Source organism: Metopolophium dirhodum, chromosome 4 (genome assembly GCF_019925205.1).
Source record: "Metopolophium dirhodum isolate CAU chromosome 4, ASM1992520v1, whole genome shotgun sequence".
Classification (NCBI taxonomy): Eukaryota; Metazoa; Arthropoda; class Insecta; order Hemiptera; family Aphididae; genus Metopolophium; species Metopolophium dirhodum.
The window spans coordinates 37632378-37657739 of record NC_083563.1 but is presented as its reverse complement, the minus strand read 5'-3'; the positions used below and the strand labels follow the sequence as shown (position 1 = coordinate 37657739).

The 25362-nt window shown below is 27.0% G+C and overlaps 2 protein-coding genes across 4 annotated transcripts; both read left to right on the top strand.

Moving 5' to 3' along the window:
* Window positions 1–538: 538 nt before the first annotated feature.
* On the top strand, window positions 539–4043 carry LOC132943455 (interferon-inducible double-stranded RNA-dependent protein kinase activator A). Its single transcript, XM_061012464.1, has 2 exons — window positions 539–1017; window positions 2770–4043. The coding sequence occupies exon 2, from the start codon at window positions 2773–2775 to the stop codon at window positions 3787–3789; it is 1017 nt and encodes a 338-aa protein (XP_060868447.1). The 5' UTR covers window positions 539–1017; window positions 2770–2772; the 3' UTR covers window positions 3790–4043.
* Window positions 4044–7132: 3089 nt separating this feature from the next.
* Window positions 7133–25171, top strand: LOC132943090 (NBAS subunit of NRZ tethering complex-like). Of its 3 annotated transcripts, none has more exons than XM_061011894.1 (33): window positions 7133–7417; window positions 7501–7714; window positions 8316–8461; window positions 8571–8656; window positions 8775–8964; window positions 9596–9730; window positions 9799–9896; window positions 11107–11182; window positions 11258–11431; window positions 11658–11750; window positions 11993–12118; window positions 12176–12320; window positions 12382–12688; window positions 13220–13478; window positions 13558–13689; window positions 13758–13892; window positions 13957–14108; window positions 14193–14354; window positions 14439–14538; window positions 14607–14779; window positions 14986–15098; window positions 15177–15355; window positions 15440–15630; window positions 16141–16206; window positions 16272–16429; window positions 16488–16699; window positions 17242–17408; window positions 17519–17880; window positions 19479–19627; window positions 19720–19835; window positions 20268–20385; window positions 20482–20601; window positions 20664–25171. In XM_061011894.1, exons 1-33 carry the CDS (start codon window positions 7355–7357, stop codon window positions 20943–20945), a joined length of 5199 nt encoding a protein of 1732 aa, XP_060867877.1. In that variant the 5' UTR covers window positions 7133–7354; the 3' UTR covers window positions 20946–25171. The 3 variants fall into 3 exon arrangements, with proteins under 3 accessions (XP_060867877.1, XP_060867878.1, XP_060867876.1); XM_061011893.1 differs by having other exon boundaries at window positions 7134–7417; window positions 14175–14354; XM_061011895.1 differs by lacking the exon at window positions 11658–11750 and having other exon boundaries at window positions 14175–14354.
* Window positions 25172–25362: the final 191 nt, after the last annotated feature.

Sequence of the window (25362 nt, the reverse complement as noted above, 5' to 3'; positions counted from 1 at the left end):
GCAACTGTAAATGTCCGTAAACAGTTCAAAACCAATCAATATTTTTTGAAAATTTAATTGTGTATAGAAAATGCTAATACAAACAACCAGTGAAAATTTCATGTATCTACATTTATTTTAGAGTACACAAAAAACCAAAATCGATTTGGTCGAAAACAGATTTTACGTAAACATTCCTGTTTTCTATTTTCCTTTTCTTTTTTTTCCCTACTCTTTTGAAAACTATTAGGAATTTTTTACTTTTGACCCCTTCAAAATACCTACTAGATATATACTTTCCCATCAGAAAAGATACTGTTGAAGAAAATCTAAGCATTTTTACTGTCCTAAAAGATGATGACAGATACAAAAAAATATATAAATTTAAAAAAAAACACTCATCATTGTAATATCATTGTAATATTACGTTTAGAATCTAAAAGTCCTGAACAGTTTTCAGTGGTTGTAATACCAATATTTATGTGTAGCGCTAGCGTCTGTAAATGATATAAAATAAATTTCAGTTCTAAATATTGATTAGAGTATTAGAGTATTAAAGTTATTACTTATATCACAGAATAGTAAGTTGTTCTGTGGTTATTTAATTTGTCATATTTTCCTGTATCACTCTGTATCAAGGTGTATTTATCAATACATCAAGGTGTATTTATCAATACACCTTGCTCTGTATAACTTAAATGTTTTTACTTTTTACTATCTATGAGCACATGACATCAATGTTGATACTTAATATTGGCGTGATGGAATCTCATGGATATCTTTATGGAATCCCCGTGGTAATAAATGATAACCACTTGTAAACAGCTCCACATTCCAGTTTCATTATTATACTAACGTTGAGTCATTGCCATTTGCAATTTTCAATTTTGACGGTGCGATTGAACTAAATAATCTGAGCTGTCGGAAACTGAAGGTTAATTCTCTCCGAAAGATTGAACAGACGATTTATTAATCCCGTCGTGTAGTATTCATCGTATCGACCATCGGCGAACAAAACCTAACCGAAGACGCTGAATTGTACGTATCCGTTTTTTGTCTATATGTACATCGGGTAAATATTCTCGAGTACATATTATTGTATTATTCAAAAATGTTATTCAACTTAAAGACTGTCAGGCCATATTAATTATTCTAGTTATAGCTAACAATTCTTTATTCTAGTTCCTGTTAAACCGATTCACTAATATTATTCAAATAGTAATTACCTACTTAAGTAGTCAAAATTCAATAGAAAATTACATAGTTTTGGTAATATAATCATATAAAAAATAAAAATATGTATTAGTTTTGTTAAATTATTATTCACAAATATTGAAGATAGAACTTTTATAGGATAAGATACGTTGTAGAAATTCGCTAGACTAAACCGGTGTGAAAAATAATGCACCGGGATGTTTGGACCATATCATTTACATGGTTCATTATCCCGGTGCGGGATAATGTGGGATAATTTTAAACCGGTTTAGTCTAGCAAATTTCTATATTGTATATATTTTAATACCTCAACTAAATGCTTTAGGTGCTCAAATAGTATTACTATTTGAAGTGTGAGAAGTCTATCATAAGATATATTAATAATGTTTTAAATTAATAGACTGGCACTGCCTGTAACCTTGTGCTTTGTAAGCTGAGGTACAGAACGCTAATAAATGACCGATTTACACAATTAAATATACATTCATATAGTTTTTACTGCCACCAGTGATCTGTATCACTCTTATTATTTGAATGTATAGGGGCGGTATTGTTCTGTACTAAGCGTAAGGTCTAGGTTTAAATGTTTGTGTATAAAATGCACGAATAGCACAATCATTAGTATGCACATGGGGTAGACACTTGATTACTCTGCTAACTTACCTCATTCTATGTTCAATATTATCATGATAATCAATAATCTTATTATGTTCCTAATAAATTAAATAAATAAGACTACAAATTAGGGCATTCGTGTAGCAGGTGATCTACCACGGTTGAGTGATCTGTGAATTCGGGATGATTGATCTACATACAAATTGAAAATATATTTTTTTAATAGTATACTATTTATATATATAAAAACACATCATATTTTTTATTACGTCATATCATACAAATATCAAAAAATAAAAAAAAAATTGCTAAGTATAAAAAATTTCCAAGTACAGACCTAAACATTTTTAGTATTAATTAAACATTTAAAAAAAGTATATGTTGAAGATTAACTGACCTCTACCATGCTTCAATTAGATGACTATGTAAAAGTTCCGATGTAATGCCATGCATTAACCTATTGTTTGGGTGTTGGCTCCTGTTAGCGGATCGAAAAAATATTATAGTGTGGTTTACAGTTATTATAACCTTTATTTTTTATTAATAAATAATATAGGTTTCAATTGTATATTAATAATAATAATTATAATTATAGATCACTAACTTCACCTATTGTCATAAGATCACCTGATACACCTAAAAAGAAGTAGTAGATCACCTGCTACACGAATACCCAAATTAGTTTTTAAGACTTAGGGATGAACACGTATATATTATATAAGTACTTGTGACTTGTGTGTGTGTGTGTTAATATGTTATGTATGACTACCCTGCCAGTAATGTCTGTGCATGCTAAAATTTAGAAATCATTAGGTGATTATTATTTATTGGTAAAAAAAATATTGTATAAAATAATATTAGTGTTTTATTTTTAATTTAACACAGTACATTAGTAGGTACCTAATAAATTATTATTTATGACTGGTAATTTATTAATAATATTAATAATTTTTTTTTTAGAAAATGACTGAAACAATGGGATTTGATCTGCAAGATAAGTCTGCACATATAAGTTCATTAAACAAAACTCCAGCCTCCATCGTACAAGAATATGCAGCCAAAAATCGCCTTGTTCCTCAGTATGATCTCATACATAATGGTGTTTCACATAGTAAGGTCAGCTTTAAGTATAGTCTGACTCTCGATGATTATGTAGCTGTTGGCGATGGATCTTCCAAAAAAGAAGCCAAGCATGTGGCAGCGTTAAATCTTCTTAAAATTATGATTGAAGATAAACCGGAGTTGTTAAATACTGATTTTAAACAGTGGGATTTTGATAACCATGTTGTCTCTCCATTTGATAACAACATAAAAGTAAATGCTGTTGGGCAATTGAATGACATTTGTACAAATAATAAACTGGGATTGCCTGAATTTAATTTAGTTAGAGAAGAAGGACAAGCCCATGCTAAACTATTTACTATCAGTTGCCATGTAGCTAAAATGATCGAAACAGCAACACACAAAACCAAAAAACAGGCCAAGCATTTGGCTGCTGTTCAGATGGTGAACAAATTAATGTCTATTGATAAGTCACTGGTAATGGAAGGGGATCACATTGTATCCGATTCAATGAAAGTCTTGGAACAAGTTGAAATTATTAAATCAGAGCAAATAAAAAAATCTATGCCCATGGATGTAAATTTTGATAATTATCATTTGCTTTTTAAAGAAACAGCTGAATGGTCAAACTCAGTTACACTTCAAAAGATAATCAATCAGTATAACAAAAATGGTACATTGGATTTACCGGAAGCTTTTAAAGTTTTATGCAATGTTGTAACTGAATGTGATTTGTGCTTAACATCAAATATTTTAGAATCAGAAAATATTGAAAGAAGATCTAATGTTTTTTATATTCTTTCTGTAAATAATGTATACCCTGTTGTTCATGGTTTGGGTGAGGGTGTGGACACTGTATATGCTCAACAAATGGCTGCAAAAGAGTTACTCATTGGTATCTGTATATTATTACAATAAAGACATTTAGTTAATATTTATCCTGCCATAATTTGAATGAAATAAACAACAACAAAAAATGTTAAAACATTAAAATTATCATGACCTTTTTCTTCATAAACAATTTTAAATGTATTGTGTATTATTAGCTTGTCTATTTCTATATGAATAATATCAATTATAACTATTGTTGTCGCCCATAAATTTTCTAAAATATATTTTTTTATTTATTTTATATAATGTATTATGTTAATTAAATGTTTATTTTATACTTATTTAGTTTTTTTTTTTTTTATAACAAAAATATTACGTAATACGTTTTATTCAGTGGTAGGGACGCTACTTTTTTAAAATTAATATAGTAAACTACTTCTAACATTATTTTTTAAATGTAGCGCGCTACTTTTTACACTTTAGTTTTTTGTTACATTAGAATTTAGAGGTATATTGTAGCGATGTTACATTAATCACTGCAAATAAAACTGAGTCGCTACAATTAGCGCGCAATTTCAATTAAATTAAATATACTAATTATTATAGCTATTATAAATTCATAAAAAGTATAAATTACTTTTCCTTAAAATTGTTTTATTTTTTAATTTTATATTATTATTGTGTATTACGTGTATAGTTAGACAGCATAGCTTTACCTACTTGACAGCTTTTTTACCCTAAACTACAGACTAGATCAAATTTGGTATAAATTATCATTATTGGTAATAACATTTAATATTGATTAATTGTAATTAACTGTAAACAATTTGTTTAATATAGGTACCCATTGAAATCCAACTACAATCCTTTACCAGTTATGTTTATAGTTAATATAAATATAGACTAATCATTTAAACTTTAGACTCAATATTAATAGTAATAATAATAATAATAATTAATAAGCAATGAAGGTAAATATTATATATTAATGTGGCAATGCGGGAATCAACTTAAAGTTTGATGTGAAAGTCACAACCAATATAGAACTGTGAACACAAAATAAAAAACCGCTGAGTAGTCAACAGCCTACCACAAAGACCTTGTTTGCATGCTTATGTTTATGATTACAATTTATAATCGATAAATAATATTAACATGTGCTTAAGTGTTTCCAGTTCCCAATTTCTAACAATTATTTAAATGAACAATAGCTTTCAAAAATTGTAAAATAACAACCTTAACCTTAATTTGATTAGGCTATGCTTCAATCAATTTCTAATTTCTACATTAATTATGAGTGTTTTGTTATGATAACCAAGTTAACCCCAATCTCGTTGCCAACCGTATTATAAACCTATCTAGAGCACCATCAGATGAACAAGCCACCAAGTCCACAAAATCAAACCTAAGACACTTAAAAAGCATATCTACAGAAAGGTCAACACAAGCGGCCCCTTTCTCACTGGAAGAAATAAATAAAGCAAAATATACGATAAAACCTGCACAATATCTATCCTGAATTTATAAAACATACTGGACCAAGAGCAAGAGCGTGGCTCTCGAAATTCTTTAATAATATACTTACAAGCACAAAAATCGCGACAATTAAAAAAATTTAGGTAGGAAAGCCCCCAAACGCAGCAGATAGCTAACGTCCCATTGTGTGTTATAAATCATTGGAACGCCTTGTAGGTTAGGATCAAAATCACATCAAAAAGTTCCAAAATAAGAAAAAGACCGTGCTCATAGATCTAACAGCTGCATATGACACCGTATGGAGACTGGAGAGAAGGTCTACTGTTCAAACTTCTGAAGACCACCAAATGTTTGACTTTTTATAAATTGTTAAATGACATGTTAACAAATCTATGTTATACAGTCCATACGGGGGCGTCCAGAAGCTCGACAAAACAATTAAATAATGGACTACCCCAGGGCTGAGTACTGGGGCAGACTCTTTTCAATCTATACATCAGTGATTTACCGGCTACAACCTCTCGAAAATTTGCATACTCGGACGATATTACGATTACTACACAACATGAAAAATTTGAAAATAATGAAGCCATACTCAATCAAGACCTAGAAAAACTCCACAAATACTTCCAACAGTGGCGCTTTAAGCTGAATGTATAAAAAATGGAGGCTACAACTTTCCATTTAAATAACAAACCAGCAAAATACCAACCAGCTATTACATTCGGAAACCAAATACTAGCATATAACCCTACCCCTAAATATATCGGAGTTCCTCTCGACAGAACACTCACGTACAAAAATCACTTACAAAATACCGCCGCAAAAATAAGGACAAGGAATTTAGGGATAACCATAACATCATCCAAAAGCTCGCTGGCGATCAAAACTCAAAAGCTTATCAAATTGATAAGCTGAAACAGGCAATCATTTATATATTATTTTTCCATCTGTCCCGTTCACGATTTAAGATATACCTTTAAGTATATCTTAAATCGTGGTCCCGTTTCAGACCACCCTCTGCTGGCCTGTAAATTGATAAGCTTTTGATCGCTAATACCTATTGTTCTATGCTATAATAGTCTACACTCTACACTGCTCTAAAATTGACCTACAACTTAATTCTACCATTTTTATCATCGAAGGTGTAGTAAAAACTACCCCCACTCGGTGGCTCCCAGTGCTATGAAACATACATCCACCTAATCTTCTCCATTGGTTCCACCAACGGACTAAGATATAAGAATAATAGTCACGATAAATAATAAAACATTATTAAATTTAAATCAAATTTGTGCATTGTTATTTTTTTTTCTTTCCAATTAGGTATTACTAAGCAGAACCTAATATAGTAAAGATAAATAATTGATTAGTTACAAATAAAACATCAGCTAATTACTAAGAATCATAAAATAAATAAATTAAATATTAATAAAAAAATTGGGTGTGGTGGTGATACCGGGATCTACATTCAAATGTATTATTCATAGATCATATTATATTTTGTTTGTTCTATAATAAGTGATAACACCAAGTTTCTAATAATTAATTAAAATTCGAATCTTTATAATTAAAAAACTTTTGAGATCTATGTTCTTATCAATTACTTAAATATTTTATCACGATCACAGATATACTACTATCACGATTTAAGATATAGGTATATCTTAAATCGTGACTACTATTGAACTATATAATATTATTATACAATTCAATGTATACTACAACCACAGAATATATGAAAATTCATATATTCTGTGCTACAACTCACCACGATTAAATATTTAATATCTGTATGGATTTTTGAAGCCAAAGGTTGGGCAATGTTTACAATCTGTTATCAATATTATAGTATATAATAGATACAAGATTGGTAACATCGATTTGTAAACATTGCCCAACCATATAAGTTAGGGTATAGGACGATTGGCTTCAACTATGGTCTCCGAGTCGGGCTTCTAGCTTATTATTTAAGAATTAAAATATATACCTTTATAATGATAATAATTGATAACACGCTGGCATTTATATTTTAAAAAATATTCAATTTTTTTATATTTAATATTTATTATTTACCTGTTAAGTAATGAGTGCATAGTAATGTTTACCTAAATTATTTAAATTCTTTAACTATTTAATGTTGTATATACTTAAAAGTATTTGATATTACCCTGAAATGAGCGAAGAAATTTTGTACATTGTATCGGATTATGTTCAATGGCATGAAACTGTAGATTTGGTGAGTACCTACCATCAAATAACAACAATAAATTTAATAATATATATAATAATTGTTTTATTGCCTTTTATTTTTATTTACAGAAAAAATCCTCCAAGAAAAGCCCTCTAAGTGTTGTTGATTACATTGGTGCATTAAAATATTTTCCCTATTTTTCTTCAGAAATATTAATTTCTAATGAACCAACATGGAAGTTTTGTATTGGAGGCAATGGCCAAGTTTTGTCTGTTGTCCAACATCATACACTGGAAATGCGCACAGAGAAACATTATAATAAGACTATAGCAAAAGCAACATGTAATATGTATTAATATTTAACGTAACATTTTTTTTTCTACACCAAACTTAACATAATTTATTTGATTAAACCCGATTACTTTTAAATTACCTGGCTTGAATCATAATTTTTTGTTTCAACTATAATTAAAATCAATTTTAATTTATATTGATAACAATTTTATCTATATAATTTGGGTTTTTTTTTTGGTTATTGCGACTAGTGACTAGCAACCATACTACATAATACATTATATACCCGGCAGAGTATATAGAAAACTAGAAAAGTATCATAATTTGTATAAATGAACTATCAATATTTATTATTTGTGATTTATGGTGATTTAAACTATCAATATCCTAATTTTTTTTTATTTAGTCCTTATACACAATTATTTATTTTGAAAGTATTTTGGTTAGTATATATATTTTTAATTTAAGTAATACTGGTATTCTATGATATTTTGTTTTTTACTTCCTTGTAGTTATTAATATTGTTTGAATAAATAGTTTTATATTATTTAATAAATTAACTCTTTTAGTTGAATAAAGAGTAAATACAGTACATGCAATTATATGACAAATAAGTTTTATAAAAGTTCTATTAAAATTATTTGTTTAGTACCTGATTTAATATCAAATGATTTATACCCATCAAAAAGAGTATTGTCATGGAGTCCAGATTGTTCAATTTTCGCAATTGCCACTTCACATGGTCACATTGCTTGCTATGATCTCTTAGCCTCAAATTTATTTGTTATTAAATCTGTAAGTTAAAATTTAATTTTATTACATTTTTATGAATATATATTAAGTTTTAATCATTAATATGACTTACATTTTTAATATCTAAACTGTTTTTGTATGTTTTTAAAAGATCCAAAATAGTACTAAACAACCTACCAATAATATATTCGCCAAGGAAATGGTATTTTTAGATTTGCGAACACGGTCTTCAAAATGGTACATTCATAATTCTTAAAATGTTTATTACATAATCATGTTTTTTCCTCATACTTTTTTAAATATTGAAGTATTTTGAGTATTGTAAGTTATTGTAAGTTATTTGAATTATTGTTAGGTCATATGAGCTGATTTTAATTGGTGGAAATGGATCGTTAACTAGCTATGCTGTATCTACTGTGTATGGTTACCAAATTCAACACACGTTTAATTTTATTCAAGTACTAGGTGCTTCATTATTATCATCTGTTTCATCATGTTCAGATCCAGCTTACATAATTACATCTTCGGATATACAAAATAAATTGGTAAGTCTTAAGTTCATGATCATACATTATAGTTATTACAGTATAAATATAATTTTAGTCTATTGGAAAAATTACCAAAGCTCAATATTAATATTAAAAGTTAATAATTATTGAAGGAAAATAACAAAAACTTTTTTTTTATTATTAAGGGGACGCCACACCTGTATGAGTATAGTTCAATTTTTTAGCAAGTTATGCATTTATAATATAGTGTAAATTAAAAATGCTCATAACTCTCTTAAAAACTGAATAATCGTAAAAAAACAAACATATGAACACAGATAATGTTCTTACCGTCAAGTTTCACTATAGTTTTGAAACTAAAGGAGCTAAACGTGAACTGCTAAGCTTACATATGCTATGTTATGCACTTGTAAGACGGAGACAGCACATGCGGGTGTGGCGTTCTCTTAAGATAGAATATTTCAATTATGCGATAAATACAATAAGCATAAGACCAGATGGATGGATGGGAAATATTGATCAAAGAGGCTGTCATTGCCACTTCAAAAGCTATAAAAATAAATTATTAGTATTTAGTTATTTTAAAAAATTATTTTACTATGTAGAACCCTAGTATTTTAATTGATTTTTTAATATTAGCATTTTTTATATAATTATTTTTGTTTAGGACTTAAATGATTCTGGCTTAAATTTATGGTCAATGATTTCATACGAGCCATATTACAATCCAGTTTTATCTTCAAATATTATACAGGATGGGTTTTTATCCAGGTTTATTAATATGGTACTTCGTAAAAAAAATGTAAGTTTATTATACTTTTTTGATAGACTAAATTTAAATTTATCATTTTATAAACTTTTGAATTGCAGAAATTTATTATTAAAATGAGTTTATCACCTTCATCTACACTGTTAGCGTGTTTATATGGAACCCGAACAGTCTGCATTTGGAATTTTCCAGAAATAACGTAAGTAATAAGTAATAACTAAAGAGCGGATTTCTAGATTCTTAAAAGTTTAATAAATAATTCTAATATAGTCTAAAAAACCATAAAATATTTTCTTGAAAGGATATTATTTATTATCTAGTCAATGACGTAGGTATTTTTTTATAATTTAATTTTTAAGTGAGTTATGAGTATTTTAAAATTTTAAAATTTACTATTTTAAAATGCTCATAACTCACTTGAAAATTAAAACATGTTATTGACTAGATAATATTTTTACTTCTAAATTTGGCAATAGGTCAATTCACTCTAAAATTAAACGTAACAGAGTTAAATTAATTATTCAGAATGTACTATTATTTTGCTACGTTATGCGTTTGTAAGATGACACCATACAGGTATGGCTTCATATTTTTTATTGGAAAAAAAATACAATTTTGAAATTTTTTTTTTTGTCAGACTGGTGCAATTTATACAGTTTTCATAATTCTCTTATAATATAAATTGATATATTATAAAATAAAAATTAAGTTAATGTAACAGTATAAAAATATTTTTTATATCGCATTATGTCATTAAGATAACAAATTGTCCTTTAATCGTCAATCGACATACAGTTATGTTGAAAATAGTTATCGGGACCGATATTGTTATAAATTATTTAAATTCAGTCACATTTGAAACAATCAAACAATTTTATTTCATTATTGAATGATTCCTATAATTTTTAATTAAAATATTTTATAACATTGAAAAAAAATTTTTTTACTAGTTCTGTAATGTACAAGTTGTCCATATTTTTTACGCCCGTTGAGCTGCATAATGTCAATAAATATATGTTAAAACCTAAAAATATGCTCTCTAGTAAAAAGTTAATAACTAATGAGGTGGTGGTTCAGAATTAGTTGCTGTTGTTTGTGACACTTTACCTATAAAAGTATAGTTTAGAGTTTTGAAAGTATGGTTTGGTTGGGTTGAAATTGAATAATAGAATATAATTTCAGTTAAAACAAGAATAACATTGGATAATTTTTTTTTTCCATCAATCTTTTTAGAGTATAGTAAGTGCCACAAGGTATTAGTACCTACCTACATTTAATTTCATGTGTTCACTTGTGCAGTTGTGCTTATATCATTATGTTATTATTTATTAGTTATAACTTATAACCATTTTACAACTATTATTATTATTATTTTTATAGATATTATAATTTTAATTATTTATTTGTAGTGCTTGCAAGAGTTGGTCTGTAAATGATCAAAAAGAATTGGGTGGCATTATTGATATTGAATGGTGGTGTAATGAGGTACTCTATATGTTTGGCATTATACAAATATTAATATTTAGTTTTTGTTGATTAATATCATGTTTTTTGATTCAGCTTCTAATTTTGGGTTGTTTTGATGGCACTCTAATCATTTGCAGTGAAAAGGGCCAACAGAGTGTAGTTATCACTAAAATGAATCCTTGTTGTTTCAAATTATGTGGTTCATATAATAGCAATAATTTTGTTGTTGCCGATTATGAAACAATCGAGTCTGTCAATAATTCTCAGGTATTTTTAAATTATAATTTTAAATAAAATATCTACAGTATTCTAACCAATGATAGGTTAGATTATATTAATACTATAAAAAAGGTTGGAAAATATTTTTAAAGTTTTTATAAACCCTTACAGATAAAAAATGTTATTGAAATCTAAAGGTTGCTAACTGCTAATTAATAAACTGATAATAAACATTGTTGTTAAAAAATATTTGTTTTGATTTAATGTTTTTAAGGATTCTAGTGTAAATTCCAAACCAACAACAACAAATGTGTATAAACTTATTGCTGTAACCAAAACTACTCCTCAGCAGTTACTCATGAAAAAAGTAATATTCAAATTTAAAAGTATTTATTGAAGAAAAATATATTTAGTTTTATCAAAATAGTACTTAAAAAAACTAGCCTAATTAAACTACTTTTATTATTACCAGATTGATTTTTGAGTCTTTTATACCATAACACATTTTAAACTTGCATTGTTAATTATACCATATTATAATTGAGATGCTGAGTACTTGTTAGTTTTTATTTGATGTTATGCCATTTTATTTATCCTGATATTTTACAGATACAGGAAAAGCAATATGAAGATGCATTGCAACTAGCATTGAAATATAATTTGGATAAAGATTTAGTTTATAAGCATCAATGGTGTAATAGTTTAGTTCTAGAAGAATCTATTAATAATATTTTGGTAAGTAAAAAATAAAATAATATAAATCATATTTTTATTTTGTTATGTGCATTTAAGAGCAAAGTATCTGATAAGCAATGGATTGTGCATGAGTGTTGCAACCGAGTTTCAGAAACATTAATTGGAGCAAAGCAATTGATTGCATACGGCTTAGAAATAACTGATTTTTCTGCATACCTAAGTATAGAATCTGAAAACACGAGTATGTTTAAAATGTTCAAAATTTAGATTTTATTTTAATTTCTAAAACTTTGATAAATCAGGTACATTCAGCCAAGAAGGTAAAGAATTTATAATATCAAGATTAAAACTCTTAAATTACTTGGATAAACTAACTACTTATGAAATGGTATTGAAAAAAATGGATGGAAACAGTGAAGCCCTTTACAGTGCATGCACATATAAACATCTTAGAGATTTGAGTCCTTTACAATGGGCTTTGCAGTTGGCTAGACAGTGCCAAGTTGACGCAGTTTCTATTGTTTTTACCTACTATAGTGATCATGTTATTCCATACTGGTTGGACATATTGAATGATTTTCCAGAGACACTAATGCTGAAGTTGTACAGGTATAATGTAACTTTACAAATAAGTGTTCAACAAAAATGTATTTATTGTTTTGCCTGTCCTCTAAACTGTAAATAATGAACAAGAATTGTAAATAATTCATGCATTGAAAAGTTTTCCCTTATTGGAGCTGTCACTTTGATTACTTTAGCTATGTTTTTGTTTTAGATCCATTTAAAAAAAAATAAATTTGATAGGTTTTGAACCTATATATTATTATTTTTTAAATAAAGAATAATAAAAATTAATATAGTGTCTGAATGTGTGACAAGTTTTTCATTCCTACACTTATTGGAAATTTACATTATAAAAATATAATTTAACAATGTTTTTTTGCTTTACTGTACTAGAGACTATTGCTTTGTATAGTATTATATTGATTAAATAACAATAAATACTCAAAATAATAAATATTTTTGTTTAAGCTTGTGATTGATAACATATAACTTAAAATACTTAACTTGTATGACTTACAAACTGCAAAGTATAGTATAAATTGTATGCATTAAATAATTTTTTCTTTTATAATTTAGACATTTATTGCCAGTTTGGGATCCATCTGAAAAAAAAGTTATATTATTAGAGTCGAAAATCTTAAGAGAACTTGATTGGTGCGAGTCTGATAGATTTAAAATATTAACTGGCACTTTTGAGAACATAAAAACTGTTTCTTTGACTGAATATGACCTCATTCATTGGTATACAAAAAGAATTAGAAATATTGAGTTATGTACTAAATTAGTCCAACATACGTTAGAAATGGCTACCATTGCTCGTGAAAATAACATCAAGGTAAAAATATAATTATTTAATATTATTTTTAATGACATTTAATATTTATAAATACACAAACAAATTTCCAATTGTGTAGGGGTTAGAACAATTGCATGAAGATTTATCCGTTCTAGAAGTATTGGTATATGAAGTTGGCTTAGAGAATATGTTTTTGGAAGATATTGAACAATTGAACACTTTAGAAAAAGCATCATTGTTTATGTCAAGGGTTTGTAAAATTAATTTAACTATTTTTTTTAAATTTTAAATAAATTCATATTTTTTTAAACTTTATAGTGTGATGACAATTTGTTCTTGAATAATCTAACAAACTATTTCTTACCATTTATACAAACTAAAGCTGATACATTTTATTTGCTGGAGCAATATCTAATACAAACTAGTCAAAGTTCCTTAAAAAAATTGTCTCAGGTAATTATTTAAATTAATAAATGTTAAAAAAAATTTTAAGTTTTTAATTCTATGGCAATTTTAGTATTTCGAGTATGTCCAAATTAATGGTTGGTGTATAAATGTATCAGATGAAGCAAAAATAGTTTTAGGTCTTAAATGCATTTATACGTACACAAGAACTGATCAATTAGATGAGGCACAAAGTATTGTTTTATCATTGTTAAAAAGTGTAAAGTAATGTAAAAACGAAATGATTATTTAATTATTATCCATAGTAAAAACATATTGTTTTTATCCTAGAAATACTGTTGAAAATAGATCTAATATAAAAAAACTTGAAGATACTAAGCAATTAATAAATGCTTCAAAATTATTACTAACATATGGTATTAGATATCCTCTTAAAGTGTTGATCGATAATTTGACCAACATTGTTTTTTTCCGAAAAGTTATGATATCCATATGTGAATATACATCAATGTAAGTAATATAACAATTTAAGAAAATCAAAACTATTAGTTATTATATATTTTTTAAACTAGCTATTGTAATTATTTGTATTAGAAATAATCAAACTGAAAAGTATTGGTCAAATGTACTTGGTGATTTGTTAAAAATTGCAGAGTTATGTTTCCCGTCACTTTCAATTGAAATATGTTACGAGGTAAAAAAAACAATAGATTAAAATGTTTGTAATTTTGTTGATATGTAACTTGTAATTAAAATTTTTAGGAATATGTCAAAATGCTATTGGGTAGTCAAAATCAAAAAATAATACCATTAAGTAAAGATGTTTTATTGGGTAAATTACCAGAGCACTTAAGTTTAAGGATTGTTATAGACACATTTGATATGTATTTCGATCGAGCAAAGTCTTTCAATGATGCATCAATGGCCTTAGCAAAGTAAATAGTCTAAGAATAATGATTCATTGATATTTTATATAGAATTTAATTCAAAAACTATTATTTTAATTATTAACAGTTTACATTAAAAGTTTATCACAAATTCACAGCACCACATAAAACCTTTTAAATAACTATTTTAAAGTTATTATGATCTTATAGCTGGAATAGTTTATAATAATAAAAATATTAACTATAATTTTTAGATTATGTTTACAAATTATACCTGATGCCGAAGATTTACTGTTACATGAATGGAATTTAATTTCTGCTATGACAATATTTAACACTCTTGGTACTAAATTACTTCCAGTCCAAGGTAAATATATTATTAAGTAATAATGTAAAATTATGAATATTATTTATAATATTGTATTAATATATATATATCTAATAGTGCGTCAATGTAAAAATAAATGGAAGTTGATAGACATTACTATATCTTCTAAACCAAACAATTATACATTATTGAAAAAGTTAATAACATTAGCTAACAAATTGGATATTAAATGTCATGATAGCTTTACTTCTACCGAATCCAATATTTTATTCAAATGTGCTATGGTTGCATATCAAGTAATATATTGAAATATATATATTTTTTATGTTCTGCTTTGCGTGATGTATATGAATAATTTATTTTTACATTCTTTTTTCTAGGCTAATGATTTGAAATTTGCTTCTAAAATATGTGTTCAATTGATGGACAAAAATGAACCATCAGTATGGCCATTATGCATTGAATTAGGAGTACATAACGATATTATTGATATTGGTTTGAAAATAAAAGTTTTGTCATTTGCTGTGCTTAATTGTCCAGTGGAAAAAATTGTTTCAATTATTGAATTGAGGTGATTTAATACATATTATTATGGTATTTAAAATTTTATTTTTGTTATATATATATATACACATATAACATATATACACACATAACAGCAATTCTACATACTGGATTATATCTATAGTTTTAGTTATAATTAATACTAGAGAAAATTTACATATTACCGAATTTGTGGAAGTGAATATAAACTGTACGAGCAGAGTTACTTTTCTCTCAAAATGAGTTATACTACTTAAATAATTAATTTTTTCAAATTCATATAACTCGTTTTAAATTCAAAATATGCTCGGTTAGAGTAAAAATAAATCTCTATAAAATTCTATAATATGTACATTTCCTCATATTAACTGTAAGTAAACTAGAAAGAATCAATATGTAAATTTGTAATGTTACGAGCGGGTAAGTCAGAGATGGCATATGCTGGTATAGGCATGTGGCGTCCTCTTAAAGAACTCTAATATTCTAATAGTTTTAAAGTTTTAATTGCTCAAGTGTTTTGTTTGGTTTTGATTTGAAGGAAATTATTGGAAAATGAAAATACCGAACAAATAATTGGATATGATTCTCAAATAGTGGTTCCAATGTTAGTATTTTAATGACTATTATTATTTTATAAAATTATTAATAACTCATGTGTTTGAAAATTAGAATTAAAAATATCAATTACCTCGCTATATCAAATAACGAAAGTTCGTTACATTCAAATTGTTCTAATTGTGTTGAAGTTGGCCTATCACATGATGAGTTATTATCCAATTTAAGAGAATTGCTTACAGTCTCTTATAACCATTCAAATTATGACCAAGGTAAATTTTTATATCAGCTATTTAAAAATATATTTTATATTTAAATTGTATTTTGTAGTTTTGGCTATTTATGGCTTCAAATATCTTGGATATGATTCAAAAATGTCAGTATTATGTTTTTTGCATATATCAAACGATAGTATTGTAGACGAGTGTTTCAATTGTTGCGAAGGTGTTCTTAGTACTAAACTAGCACTATATATTTATGCATTACGTTATGCGCATAAAGTCATGCGCAATGTTGAAATTTTTAAAGTACCTACAGATCAAGTATGTAATTTTTTTTTAAATAAAAATAATTGTCTAAGTATAGTAAAAATTATATATTGCATTAAGAGGACACCACACCCTCATGTGTTGTCTCCGTCTTACAAACGCGTAACATACCAAATTTACGCTCTGAAATTCATGTTATAGCATGTATAATAAATGTAAACTAAAAATGCTCATAACTCACTTAAAAACTTAATAATCGTAAAAAACTTCCAACAAAACACAGATAATGTTCTTACCTTCATATTTCATAATAGGTCGATTCACTCTTATTTTTAAGCCAACGGCATAAAACTTGAATTTCTGAGCGTAAATTTGGTATGTTACGTGTTTGTAAGACGGAGACAACACATGTGGGTGTGGCGTCCTCTTAAATCAGGTAGTTATTATAATGTAATCATGTAATAATAGTAGGTAAAGTGATGAAAATTGTTATAGTTGCCTAACGAAAATATTAAATTTAAAATAATTAAGTAGGTACAACAAAGTAAATGTTTAGTTTAAACATAGTGTTATAAATAATTAATTGTTATTTTTAGTTGATCAAAGAAGTTATGTCTGACCTTGATGCTCAATCTTCAGTATCTAATCTTGAAATAGGAAATTATTTACGTAAATATGCGTTGTTATATAGTAAATGTGCAAAAGGATTGGATTTGAATGTAAGCCCAGAAGAAATGAATAAAGAACTTATAAGGATGGCTGGGTAATTTTTTTTTTAAATTAAAAATAAAAATAAAACTTATTATTATTTAAAATCATTAAAAATAATTTTTAATTTTTATTTTATTGAAAAAAATTATATTTTTACTATAGAACTGGTCAAGTAAAACATTTAGAAAAAGCATTGGAAATATGCCATAGGCAATCATTAGATATAAATGATAAGTTATTGTTAGAGTTTTTAAAACATTGTTTACACACAATACCTGCAAGAAATATAGAGGAAATGTTAACAACAATGGAATTCAATAGTTTGATTCAGAACAATAAACAATTTTATAATAGTTTTATGCTTGAGGTTTATGAAGACGTGCCTGGAACTAATCATAATGTTTTAATTGCCTACTATACTGTGCTAAATTTTATCATTCCTAATGATCATGGGCAGTTAGAGGATAACATAACACCTATTCAGCATATCAAACTGCTGAAGAGAGTTCATAGTACTATTCCAGGTAATAATTATTTACTATTGAAAGGGACGCTACACAGATATTTGTTGTCTCTGTCACAAGTGCGTAACATAGCAAATTTACACTCAGCAGATCACGTTTAGCTCTGTTTGTTTAAAAATTAGAGTGAATCAACCTTTTATGAAAGTTTATGGTAAGAACATTATCTATGTTTGTATGTGGGTTTTTTACGATAGCTAAGTTTTTAAGTTAGTTATGAGCATTTTAATTTTTGCTATATGCTTATATTATATACACATTTTTTTTTTTTTTTTTGACACCGATTAGCAGGGACGGTCATTTGCTTTTGCTTCACACTAATTGCTCCTACTGACCATCGTTTATTTAAAAAACAACACAAGATGTGTTGGGCCAATCCTTCCCCCCACTCACTATCTCTAACAATTTAGTATTTACAAACAACACGGGACTCTATCCCCGTAATTTTGCTCTTCGAGCCACAACAATCTAATTAATTAAAATTTTTATTTTGGTCTCCCTGCTGCCTGCATTTTACGCTTATCCGCTTCCTTCTTACCCATGACCGCCGTAATGAAACTGACCTCTGCATCCCATTTGGACTTGGACTGTAACATTGCATCCACCATCCCCTCTAGAGTGATATCCATGTCGAGCTCCACTTCCAAATTCCGCCTTTCTCGCCACCACTTGCCGCGTCGTCTGCGAAGCAAACTATATTAACACCGTCAGGATTATCTATCCGCATTAGTTCATCATAGAAAATGTTCCACAATATCGGTCTGATGACCAATCCCTACGGGACACCTACTGTTACTGAACGCTGTCCGTCATCTGTTATGATGCTACGGTGATCGAAGTAGGACCTTATCATGACTATCAAATATGCGGGAAACCTTTTGTTGATGAGCGCGACGTCTATCTTTTTCCACGGGGCCGAATTGAAAGCGTTTGCCATGTTCAAAGAGGCTAGCACACAAAGCTTTCGGTTGCCCAACTGACCACCCGCTTTGTTGACGATGGACATCACCTTCTCTATCGCCTTCGTAGTGGACCTTCTTCTAATGAACCTGAACTGATGTTCTGAGATTCCTCTCTGATGCTGAAGCAGATGCCGTGTTATCCTGGACTTGATTAACCTCTTGAATAGTTTACCAATCAAATTGATCAGACACAGGGGCCTATACGACGACAGATTATTGAGCGGTTTTGACCCTTTACGGAGCAAGACCAACTGTCAAAGAATATGCTGTCTTCAAACACTCGTTGAAAGTTGGTAACAAGAGTTTTGGACGCACTTGCACGACAATGCGCAGTACTTCGTCCGGCCCTAGTGCCTTTCCTTTAGGCAAACTTCGCCCCGCCTCAGCTAGTTCTTTGTGTAATATATTATATACGCAACCTTGCTAAAAAATTTAACTATCTTAAAAAACTCACATAAAAGTCTCACCAACAAGTTTCATAATTGGTCGATTCACTCTAATTTTTAAACTAACGGAGCTTAACGTGATCTGCTGAACGTAAATTTGCTATGTTATGAAATTGTAAGACAGAGACAACAAATATCCGTGGAGCGTCCTCTTATGAATACACAAGTATTATAAATTGTGGTTTTGTTATAGATATTGATTATAAGTTATTGTTAAACCCTGAAACTACCTATGAAACATTTTCTATGGCCCAACAAACTGGATGTAGTGCTCCTGTACTAAATAGATTGTTGAAAAGTCTACCGGAGAAAATACAACATCGTATAAAACTATCTCGTTCTGTTAGTAGATCTACTTATTATACTTTTTAATAATTAATTTAATTTTACCAATTACAAATGAGTAATTGTTTCTTATAAAAATAATATTTTAGACATCTTCAGTGTCTGATGTCTGTCAAGATAATGTGGATTTCAATCAGTTAATACAACAGACTAAATCACCGGCAGATGTTGATAAAATTGTTAAACTATTATCTCAGGCAAATGAGTAAGTCATGCAGATTGAATATATTTTTTGGTACGACATATTTTCATTTTATTTAAGTGAACATGTGTAAATTTAGGACCAATATATGTGTATATTTTAGGTTTATTGACAAAAAGGGTTATGATATAATTTAATATAATTCATTAAAATGTTTTATTTTATATTTTTATTATAACTTATAGATAACTCTATTCAAAATAAATGTTTACATTGTTTATTTTTTTGTAGAATATAAATACATGATTATTAAATAAATGTCTAATAGACAATAGAACATATATTAAAAATCAAAAAGTATTTGATCATAATCTTACATTTCAAATTATTTTTTGCAAACATTGTAAATATTATTAGAAAATTAAGATGATAAATATAGGGTTCTATCACTAGTAACAACAACAAACCTTAAATATAAATTATTTTGATTTTCAGATTTAATGAAGTATGGGTTGAAGCTTTGAAACGGTTATTAGTGTTTCAACCACACGAGTTTCGAATTTCAATATCTGTACTAAAATATACCTGTAGTAAACACAATTTTACTAAACAGGTATGTTATATCTTTAATAAAATTACACTTTTTCATTTTATTAGATCGAGAATAATTTAAACTTAATTATATTCATTTATTTTGTTATTTTTACAGGAATTAGAAGATTTTAGTAGTATCCCAAATGTAAATGTTATTTTACTTTATTTGTTTTATTTATTATCTGGTGAAAGTGCTGTAGAAGCAGCTGCTATAAGTTTTTTTAAAACTAATCATGTAAGTATTCACATTTCACATACGAGTATAATATAATTTTCCGATATAAATATTGTGTTAAGGTACTGCCTGATTTGGTATTGGACACTATTCTTGAATATGGTCTGGTAGAACAATTGGTTGAATGTGAAGAGATGATGAACAATCTTACACGTCGAGCATTAGCTGGGAATAGTGGAAAAAATTGCCGATTAGTCTGTGAGCAGTTAGCCTCTACTGGGCGTAGTTTGTTGGCTGGTTCATTGTATTTAAGTCACAATGGTGTGCCAGCTGCATTGAAAACCAACGTGGCTGCAAGAGAAATATCTGAAAGCTATTTGGGCAGAAATACAAAAGATAAGTGAAATATTTATGTATGTTATTGTTGATTTATGATTTATTGCATTAAAGGTTTTTTTATTGATTGTATTTTATATTATAATATATTGATATGTATAATTTTATTTAATGCTTGGTGATAGAATCACACACCAAAATATGTTGTACCTATTTAAAATTTATATATTACTAATTTATTCAATGTTTATAATGTTATTTTGACTATTATATAAATTGTTTTTCATTCTGAATAATGAATGTATTGATTTTACAATGATGTGTGTTTTTAAAAAACATTTTTTTCATATTGTCATCATTTTTAGTGTTATAAAAATGCTTAAATTTTTAACATTAAGGGTGGTTTCTCCCAATTTATTCCAAATGCTTTTATTTGATTGTTCTGGTAACGGTGCCGTAAGCAAGCTGCATTTAGTTCACCAGTGTCGTATGCGATCGGCCATATTTTTTTCGCGTTCTACATGTATTTAATGCACAGGTGTTGTAATTAATCTACCAAAAAGTACTTAAAATTAGGTAGTTTATTCAAATTATTAAAGTGAAATTTATTTATTATTAAATTATGAAATAGTATGTTGTATAAAATATTTAAAGCAGGAAAGTGGGTGTCGCCCTGCTGTGAAGTAGCTCACAAGTGGGTCACTGTAATGGATGGTGTTAAATTTGAATTCAATGATAAAATATTATTGTATACGAAAAAACGATTCTGAGACGGTTTGTCAGCTTAGGATATTTTATATTTTATTTAATATATTGTTATTATTAATATGGTAGCCGGTAAGTTCTGAATTAATATTATTTGTATATTATCATATCCGTATATAATAATATACTTAAGAAGTTTCAAGCATCTACTCACGAATAATATTTTTAAATTACAACACAAAACTAAAATTGTTCTTCTTTGTTTAAATATCTAATTTCATCCTAATTTGAACTTAAATTAACTATAAAAAACTGTGTTAAAATATTTTTTTAGATTTTTTGATTACAATATGGAACTACTTATGATAAACCTTGTTTAAAATTTTCAATTTTTAGATATAAAAATTAATACATTATATAAATTTTTAATTACAAAATAATTTGCAAATTTATGAGAATATGATAAATTTCTTTAAAATTTTAACTTTACATGCTTATAAAAAAAAAAATTGTGCTTATGTATTTTCTGACGGTTATTAAATAAGCTTATGAGGAACTTTGTATTCAATTTCAAGCTTTTAGACCCTACGGAGGAATACATTTTATTGACATTCATAGAAAAAAAGGTGGATAAGTGGATGTCGCTCTGCTGTACAGTATGTTACAAGTGGGTTACTGTAATGGAGGGCGTTAAATTTGAATTCAATGATATAATATCATTGTATAAGAAAAACGATTCTGAGCGAAAACGGTCAGTCAGCCTATGATATTACCAAGTATATTTTATGATATTATTGTGAATAAAGTTATTTATATATAACTTATTTATGTGGAACCTTGTTTTACATTTTTAATCCTTAGCTACAAAAGTTAAACATTTTATACATTTTTAACTACAAAATAATTAATAAATTTTAAATGTGGTAATTTTTGTCAAAATTCGAACTACAAATTCTTATAAAAAAAAATTGTGAATGTATTTTTAATATTTGTCTACTGCCATATTGTAACAATATATTAGGAGCTTTGCATTAAAGTTACATGCTTTTTTACCTTCAAAAAACATTTTATTGATATTTATAGAAAAAAATTTTTTAATTAAATTAAAAACTGACAATGCCTGTAAATAGCTCAAAAAGAGTCAAAATATTTTCAAAATTTTACTCTGTATATAAAATCAGAATATAAACATTCAGTGAAATTTTCGTATACCTACAGTTATTCGTTTTTGAATTACAACAAAATAACAAAATCGCTACATGAGAAATCGAGTGAATATCCAATATTGTAAAAATATAATGAACTTCAAACGCTCATAAAAATTTTATCTGATTTGCTTGTAGACATTTTTTTTTTTTTGATAAAGGTAGACAAACTTTTGAATAAATCTTGTAACAAATTTTTAAACATTAGAGTTAAAAAGAAAAATTTTTATGAATTCATAACTCAAAATTATTTGCTAATTTTTGTGGTTTTTCAGTGTTTTGCCAAGATTTGAACTTTAAATGCTTATTCAAAAAAACAGTGACTAAGGATTTTTAATATTTTTCAACTGCTATAGTAACAATATACCAGGAGCATTGTATTTTCAAGATTTTATTAATATATATAGAAATAAAGACTTAAAAAAAATGAAAACTGAAAATGTCCGTAAACAGTTCAAAATAAGTCAAAAAATTTGGTAAATGTTATGGTGTATAGAAAATGCTAACATAAACATTCAGTCAAAATTGCATGTACCTACGGTCATTTTTTTTAAGAGTTGCACCAAAAACCAAAATCGATTTTTTCAAAAACAGATTTTGCGTACAAATTCCTGTTTTTTTCTAAATTTTTCTTTTGTTTTTCATGGCGCTTTGGAAAACTACTGTTAAATTTTTACTTTTGAACCCCCAAAGTACCAACTATATTCACTTTCCCATCAGAAAAGATACTGTTGAAAAAAATCTAAGCATTTTTAGTATCCTAAAAGTTGATGACAGACACAAAAATAAATAAAAAAAGACACATCATTGTAAAATCAATACATTCATCGCTCCGCTCAGAATCTAAATACAAAGATGAAATTTGAAAAATAAAATTAAACAATATAAATGTTTAAAGATACATAATATATAATAGAATTAAGCATTAATGATTATTTTTTTCAAAATATATTATATATTATAATATACAAATAAGAAGTAAAAATTATAATTAATAATATCAACGTGTTACAATTTTAGTAAAATAAAAATGAGTAACTAAAATGTAATAAATCAAATCATGATTATTTGGTTTTTATTTATTCAGTTATCATTTATGATTATTTATAATATTTATATTATTAACAATGTTTTTTAAATAAAGTTATATGTATTTGGCAATAAATTATTTATATTTATAAATTTTTGATTCATTTATGATATCATATCATTGTATACGAAAAACGATTCTGAGCGGAGACGGTTTGTCAGTCTAGATATTTTATATTGTGATCATATTTTAATATTTTATTATAGACTGTAATTTGAATTAATATTATAAATTACAATTTAAATCGTTATTTTTATTTGCTTCTATGGTGATAAACTAAGCGTTAGAAATTATAATCCCATTTTCAACGGTTTTTTGTTATTTGTCGGTGGTTATATAAATAATTATTGAGAAAATCGAAAAATGACCTCTCTAATAAGTACAATCTTAACCCAATTTGCTAAAAGATAAGATACGATATTTTGAAATAAAAACACTCCTTTTGGTAGATATTTTGTATACAGGGTTACAAAAAAATAAAAAATAAAAACCATTGTAAAACCTCTAGATTCCTCACTCCGCTCAGAATCTAAAATTGTTCTGGTGAGGGCGAACGCCTGTCTGTATATTATTAAAATAAAGACATTTAGTTAATATTTATCCTGCCATAATTTGAATGAAATAAACAAAAAAAAAAAAAAATTGTTAAAACATTAGAATTATTATGACCTTTTTCTTCATAAACTATCTTAAGTGTATTGTGTATTAATAGCTTGTCTATTAATACATGAATAATATTAATTATAACTATTATTGTTGCCTAAAAATTTTCTAAAATATATTTTTTTATCTGTTTTATATAATGTAATTAGTTTTATTCGGTGGTCGGAACGCTACTTTTTTAAAAATGTAGTGTACTACTTCTAACATTATTGTTTTCGCGCGTTACTTTTCACACTTAAGGTTTGTCGTTACATTAGAATTTAGGGGTGTATTGTAGTGACCCTACGTTAATCACTGCAAATAAAGCTGAGTCGCTACAAATAATGTGCAATTTCAATAAAATTAAATATACCTACTAATTATTATAATTTATAGGTACCTACCTATTATAAATTAATAAAAAGTATAATTTACTTTTCCTTAAAAATTTGGACATTTTTATTTTTTTATTATTGTTGTGTACTACGTGTATAATTAGTATAGCAGACCGTTACCTACTTGACTGCTTTTTTAACTTAAACTACCAACTAGATCAAATTTGGTATAAATTATCATTATCGGTAATAGCATTTAATATTGATTAATTGTAATTAACTGTAATAAATTTGTTTAATACACCCATTGAAATGTAACTACAATCCTTTACTAACAGGGACAAACTGTATTTGAAAAATTGTAAAAAAATATTTTTGATATAACTAAGTTCAACATAAGTAATAAAAAAAAAAAGTGACTTAAATATTAAAATCTTAAATATTTTTCAATAAAAATTTCAAAATTTCAAAAAAAAATTTATTGTTTTTAATTTAAATACTATTTTTA

What these genes read in the sequence shown, in the direction of transcription:
- LOC132943455 (XM_061012464.1), top strand. Translation starts at nt 2,773, where the DNA reads ATGACTGAAACAATGGGATTTGATCTGCAAGATAAGTCTGCACATATA.
- LOC132943090 (XM_061011893.1), top strand. Translation starts at nt 7,355, where the DNA reads ATGAGCGAAGAAATTTTGTACATTGTATCGGATTATGTTCAATGGCAT. An exon ending in AGTCTGTCAATAATTCTCAG is followed by an intron (nt 11,432 to 11,657) that starts GTATTTTTAAAT and finishes AATGTTTTTAAG; the next exon opens with GATTCTAGTGTAAATTCCAA. An exon ending in CTAATGCTGAAGTTGTACAG is followed by an intron (nt 12,689 to 13,219) that starts GTATAATGTAAC and finishes TTTATAATTTAG; the next exon opens with ACATTTATTGCCAGTTTGGG.